The sequence below is a fragment of the Balaenoptera acutorostrata genome, chromosome 19, assembly GCF_949987535.1.
Source record: "Balaenoptera acutorostrata chromosome 19, mBalAcu1.1, whole genome shotgun sequence".
NCBI classification, from domain to species: Eukaryota; Metazoa; Chordata; class Mammalia; order Artiodactyla; family Balaenopteridae; genus Balaenoptera; species Balaenoptera acutorostrata.
This window is the reverse complement of record NC_080082.1, coordinates 20,741,963-20,748,825: the sequence shown is the minus strand read 5'-3', so window position 1 is coordinate 20,748,825 and position 6,863 is coordinate 20,741,963. Positions and strand designations below refer to the sequence as shown.

The 6,863-nt window shown below is 49.9% G+C and overlaps 1 protein-coding gene across 1 annotated transcript; it reads left to right on the top strand.

The window, feature by feature from the left end:
- The first annotated feature begins 688 nt into the window (after positions 1–688).
- Positions 689–4,800, top strand: LOC103016245 (tubby-related protein 3-like). The gene is given in 2 exon segments (XM_057534825.1): positions 689–1,660; positions 4,768–4,800. Coding segments are annotated over 2 exon segments (1,005 nt in total).
- Positions 4,801–6,863: the final 2,063 nt, after the last annotated feature.

Genomic DNA, 6,863 nt, shown 5'->3' with positions numbered 1-6,863 from the left:
ACAGCAACCCACAGGGTCATTTCTTATTTCCAGCCTCATTTTCCCCAAGTCTCTTTTTTTTTTTTGAAAATGTTCAATCCTACAGAAAAATTAAAGAAAAGGACAATGAATTCCCTTCATTTGATCACTAATGATTATTTTACACATTTTCTTTATATGTGTGTGTGTGCAAGTGTGTGTGCAAGTGTGTGTGGTGTGTAAACCATTTGAAAGTATTTCAGCCTATATCTCCTAAGAATAAGGACATTCTCCTATACAATCATATAAGAAAAATTGACAATCAGTTTATAATTTTATCTAATATGTAACACGTATTCAAATTTCCCCAATTGTTCCTTTGGGGAAGCTAGAGTGTCCTTTGTAAACAGTTTTGTTTCTTTCTTTGAGTCTAAAACCAACAAAGGTTCACGCGTCGTGTTAGGTGGGGATGCTCTCTGACCTCGTTTAATCTAGACTCCCATTACTTCAAACTGCAGTTATCAGACCAACAGCATCGCATCACCTCAGGTACTGTTAGAAATGCAGAGGCTCAGGCCCAACCCCCCCACCTTCTGAATCAAAATCTGCCTTTTAACAAGATCGCCAGGTAGTTTGCATGCACGCTGAAGTTTAAAAGGCACTGACCAGGCCAGGCCAGGCTGGCCCCCAGCGCCGGTGTGGACAAGGTCGCTGCTCTCAGGGCGGCGGGATGGAGGTGTCGCGCCGCCGCCCGGGGCCCCGCGGGGACAGTGCCTTTGAGGATGAGAGCATGAAGCTCCGGCAGCTGAAACTGGATAATCAGAGAGCGCTGCTGGAGAAGAAGCAGAGGAAGAAGCGCCCGGAGCCACTCGTGGCGCAGCCGAACCCGGAAGCCCGGCCACGTGGGTCAAAGCCGAGGGGAAGCGAGGGGCACGCTCCGCCGGTGGAACCTCACGCCCCGCCCAGCGGTGTCATCCTGCATGGCAGTGACGGTCCCGCTGCCTTCCTGAAGCCAGATGCTCAAGACGTGGAAACCAGACTTCACGTTCTCTCAGTAGGATCTTCTGCCACAGAGGAGGATACTGAAGGAAGTGCTGATGGAGATAGAACTTGGGACCCTGCTTCCAAGCCAGATCTTCAGGAGATTCTCCAGAAACATGGTATCTCAGGGAGTTTGAACTTTGATGAGGAGGAGAGTGATGGGGAGGAAGGAGAAGGGAAAAAACTAAGATCTCATTCGTCATATTCAGAGGCAGAGAGACCCAGTTCTGCATCCAGCCAGAAGCCAACCACAGATACAGGAGCTTCTGGAACTGCAGCCCAGGGCACTGATAACCAGCTGGGAGAAACAGAGAATTTAGAGGGCTTCGCATACAGTCCTGCCCCTCGAGGTGTCACAGCGAAGTGTCGGATAACTTGGGATAAAAAAGGAATGGATCGGGGGCTTTTCCCCACCTACTATATGCAAGGACGAAAATCGGAAGGTAGAAAGCGGAAAAAGAGCAAAACATCCTACTACCTTATCTCCACTGATACAACAGATTTATCTCGTGAAGGGGAAAGTTATATTGGCAAACTCAGGTCCAACCTGATGGGGACCAAGTTTACAGTTTAGGACCATGGCGTCAGCCCGGCCAAGGCCCAGGGTCTGGTAGAAAAGGCCTGCATGCGGCAGGAGCTGGCCGCCGTCTGCTACGTGAGTGCCGCCCCCCCCCATTTCCTCAGCTTCCTGGCGTCCCAGCCCTGGGCTTGCAGTGCCCCCGCCAAGCTTGTTTCTGTATACTCAAGTTATTTATGAATTGCCAAGTTTAGCTGTATTTACTGTTTCAGCCGGCCCTCACTCATTTCCTCTTCTCTCTTCCCAATGCCGCCGTGTTAACGCAGGCCCTCCTTACCCCATACCCATTGGCTCGCAGGTACAGTAAATTGGAAGCCGGTCTCTGCTTTTCGCCCTCTCGACCTGGTTCATCCTGCTCAGCTGCTGCTGAGCGGTCCAGCTCCAGCGGACGCTGCCCTTCTCCCGCTCCACATCCTCTCAGGCTGCCCCTTGAGCCCAGAATCAAGCCTGGACACGGCACCTTTCCCTCCCGGCTCCCCGGCTGGCACGCTCCCTGTGCGCTCCCGTCATTCTAGCTGCTCCTCTCGCGCCTGTGCCCCACCTGAGAGCCTGCCCTTCCCCTCCTTGCCTCTGCCCGTCCACCAGGGTCAGCAGAGGGGTCTCTCCCAACACTAGATGTGCTTGATGCTCCCCTCAGTTCCCCACGCTTCCTCTACTGCCCCAGACTGCTTCTTCAGCACCATCCTTCTCTACCAGCTCGTAAAGTCCCATTCACTGCTGTTTCCACGTGAACACGGACCTGGCACGTAGTGGGCATGCGAAGTTGTGGAGTCAAAGAAGTAAGAAGGAGTTAACCTGACTCAGTTGTTGCTTTGATCCCAAAGTCCAACTTTCCATCAGTTGGAATTAATCTCATCACTTGATTCCCATGAGATTTTATCTAAGTGACTGAGAATCATTTGACTTAACACTTTATAATGTATAGATGTTTTCTCTTAGCTTCAGGATCAATTAAATATTTTAAGTATGGGAAAAAAAAAAGGCAGAGACATACAACACATCCATACACACCACATACACATACATCTATACATACCTGTATACACATGTATACACACATACATGTACACATATACACAGCCACACATAAACACACCCTCACACATACATGTGTACACATCCACACACATGCATATATACACAAATACTCGCAACCACACACATACGTACATACACACACATACACACACAACTATAGCCTTTTTGTTTGTTTCTCACAGGCAATGGCTTTCTTTTTTGTCTGAAAGGTCCAGGCCAGTAGCCTTGTAGAAAGCCCCACATTGTGCATTTTCCTACTTGCTTCGTCATGATTCGATTCAGAGTAAACATTTTTGGCAAGAATATTATGTAGATGATGTCATCGACTTCTCACTGTATCACATCAGGAGGCCCGTAACGTCAGGACTTCCCTCTCTTAGAGACACTAGGTTTGATCATCAGTTAAGGTGGTGACTACTATCTTCACCATAAAGGCCCATCTTTCCCACTGTAATTTGTAGTTAATCTGGGGGCTGATTCTCTGGAATCATATTAATTTCCTGCTCCCCAATGCCTTTCACCCAACGGTCTCAGCATCCCTTGGGGGCCTTGCACTGGAGGTCGCAAATTGGTAACTTTCTCATTCCTTCTACGTTGATTGCTGGCATTCTGCTGTGAAGTGTTTCTCTCTTCTCCTCTCTCCGCCACCCCCGACCCCCATCTCTCCTGGACTACTATCAACCATGAACTCATAAATACTGTATTATTCTATTTGATGCTCAAAAACTATCCTTGTGGGAACCCACACAAGCTGGCAGCCGTGTGTCTTATTCCTTTCTGCATGTCTAGGAGCTGTGTGACTTTGGACAAGTGATTTAACTTCTCTGTTGTTCAGTTTCACCATCTGTTAAACAGATGATAACTGACCATCAGCTGATGGGTTGGTGTAAGAATTCACTGAAGGAATGCGTGTGAAACCCTGGCAACTGTGCCTGCTACATGATAAGCCCTATGTAAGTGCCCGTTATTATATGTATTCTTGTGATCTTTACCATCATCACCACCACCACAAGCCCAGCCTTCAGCACAATGCCAGAGCTCCGCAGGAAGTTTAGAAAGGGAGGAATTGGGGAGGGAGGAGAGGAGAAAGGGTGGGGTAAAAATCTTTAAAGAGAGAACATGTCGCAAAGTCCCAGCACCACCTTCCTCCCCACCCCACCCTCGCTCCCCCACGCATGACCGGGTCCTAGCTACCATCCAGCCCACACCACTGCTCCTGGAAAAATATTTGGTGAACTGAATTAACATGGGGCTCTCAGATAAACCCAAACGCTGGTTGAGAACACGTGTGCTCTTTCCCATCTGCTGCCTTCCAAACAAGGTTGGTCTTATTATTTCAGATGACACGCAGTTCTCTGTAAATTTGCTTGTCGTGCCAATCCAGCTTTTATGTAAGTGTGTTTCATTTCCCTCTGCATACAAGTCACTGATGCAAGGCAGCTATATCCCAGGTCTGCTGTGCTCCCTGGAGGATGGCCTCAGACAAGTCTTCAGTTCCTTGACCTCAGCAGGCACCTTGGACCTCTCTGCAGAGACCGTGAAGAGCCTCTGAATGCTGAGGGGTAAGGGTGGGAAGAGAGGAAGCAAGGAGAGCAGGAAGCGGGTGCCTGTTGAAGCTGGCGATAAGTGCGTGAGTTGGTTGTATTATTTTCTCTAATTGCACGTGTTTGGGATTTTCCATTCCAACAAGTTGAGGGAGAAAGCCTCTGAGAGCTGGGCATCTCGTGTGAGTTTTGCAGGGTCAATAGGAGTTTCTGATCCAGTGAGAAACAGAAGAACAATCCAGATAGAAAGAGACGTCACAGGAGAAGAGCCCACAGAGAAGTACAGCCTGGTAGAAGGTTGCTCTGTTTCAACGTCAACCAGTGAACTGCAATTGGATGCTGGCACTACCCACCCAGTTAGTGCAGACCCCACAAGTTAAGCAGGCCTCCTGACAAGACTTGCTCTCACTTCAGACACCAACTACAAGTGGGGTCCCAGGCCACCCATGCTTCTGCCCAACTGGTTTCAAATTGGGGGGGAGGTTCCTATGTCCCCCTTTGATAATTCACTACAACAGCTCACAGAACTCAGGAAAGTGCTCTACTCATTATTAGAGTTTTATTATAAAAGATACAGATCAGGACCAGCCTAATAATGAAACACACCAGACAGGTCTGGGATGGGAAGGACCCAGACGCTGAGCCCCCACATCCCCTCCCTGTGGGAGTCAGGATTGTCACCCTCCAGGCACATGGATGGGCTCAGCAACCGGGAAGCTCCACCGAGCTTCAGTGTCCAGCATTTTCATTGGGGTTTCGTTACAGAGGGATGATTACTAACTCAGTCTCCAGCCCCTCCCCACAGCCTGGAGGGCAGGCTGGTTCAAAGCTCCAACCCTCTAATCATGCAGGTGGTCTTTCTGGGGACCCATCTGCATACTGAGTCAACTCATCTCATTAGCATAACTTAGGTTTAATTTAAGGGGCTCATGAATTACAAAGGTACTCCCACCACTTGAGAAATTCGTTTCAGAAGCTCTATGCCAGCAACCCAGGATAAAGTCCAGACAAATTCCTTATTATACAACAAGGGTACATGCAGTGGAGAACACGAGGCAACAGGCAGGCACCAAGGACAGGCTCTGCTCTGGGTGCTCTATCTGCACAAGACATCACTCAGTCCTCACGGCTCACTGCAAGGTGTGTGTGCAGGGGAGGGAGAAAGTGACAGAAAGCAGGAATGGGAAGAAGGGAGAGAGATGGAAGGACAGAGAGAGAAGGGTGGGGGAGAGAGAGTGGACAAAAGAGAGAGAGAGCTGGTGGAAGGCAGAGGCGGGAAGGAAAGAGAGGAAGAGAAGGATTTCAACTCCATTTTACAGGAGTCTGAGCCCCAGAGAGAGTGAATGTCAAGTCCAAAATTATTTGGGTATTAGAAGGCAGCAACAAGACTCAAATCTAGGCCAACTGGACTCCCACCTGTGCTTTTCCAGTCTGGAGCAGAGGACAAAAGTGAGCTTAGGAAGGATCGTGTATAACAAAGGTGCTGAGACTTTATTCTGTTGGGTAATAAGAACGGGCAGAGGTTTGCAGGCAGGGAACGCAGTAAGACCTGCACCCGCAGCTCCATGGGACGTGGAAAGGAGGGAGCCGGCAGGAGTGGGAGGGCGAAGAGAAGAACTGGGTCCAGATGGGCCCAGAGGAGGCCCAAACTAGAGGAGTCAGGGAGGTGATGGGGTGGGGAGCCAGACCAGACGCAAGGATGGGCTGCAGGCGGACCAACTCCCATGTAGGAGCAGGGACCCTTTCCCTGCCATCTAAACGCAAGTGGGCCCACTATGTTATACAATACCCAGCCTCTGCTTTCTATACGTGCATGTCAGACAATTCTGCTCTTATGCAAGCCCACGTGTAATCCTTTCAGCATCCCAGATGTCACTGGTGCAGAGAATCCAACCAGTCCCCCTTTCCCCTTGACAGTGTACACTAGACCTTCCTACAGTAGACAGCCTGCTGGCACTTCCCCCACCCAGAGTTGTCATGGGAGATCTACAAAGAACCAAGAGAAGTGACTTGAGGCTTTTGCACAACATCCTGGACAGGCCAGGTCAAATATTCGTGGGCAGCCCAGCTCATCTCCTTTGGAGAGCCACACCCCACCCCCTTGCTTGAAGTTCTAGAGCAAACGTTTGGTACGGTACACCTCACACACACTTGCTGCAGTGATGGGCTTACAGCCAGGCTCAGCCAAACTTGCTTCTTCATCCCCCAGTGACAGTGATTGGTCCAAGGGAAGCCAATCAGAATCCTTCCTTGGAAGTGAAGGGCAGCCCTGTTCCCGTTTGGGTTTCTACCACTACCAGTCACATCCTCTAAAGGCAGGGAGCACACCAGTCCAGCAGCACCAAGAAGGCACTGGGGTGGGGGTGGGGAGAGACAGGGAACAACGTCTGAGAGGCCCGGGCTCAACCCGTGAACTTCCAAGTTACATGAATCAATTATTTTTTCTTTCAAGATAGTCTGAAGCAAGTTTCTGTCCCCTGATTCCAGAGAGAGCCTGCTAATCCATGACATGGCTTTGAATCAAATGTTACACCACCTTCACCACGTCCCCTAGGCCCTCTGGTGTCTGGGGCAGTGTTCTGATCCGTTTGTTTACTATTGGTCCTGGCCTGGGGAAAGAGACCTGGGTGCTACAGGGTTTAGAAACTCACATGAGCAGCGGGCTGGCAGATGGGAAGGGTCTCGCATCTCAGCATGAAAACCCT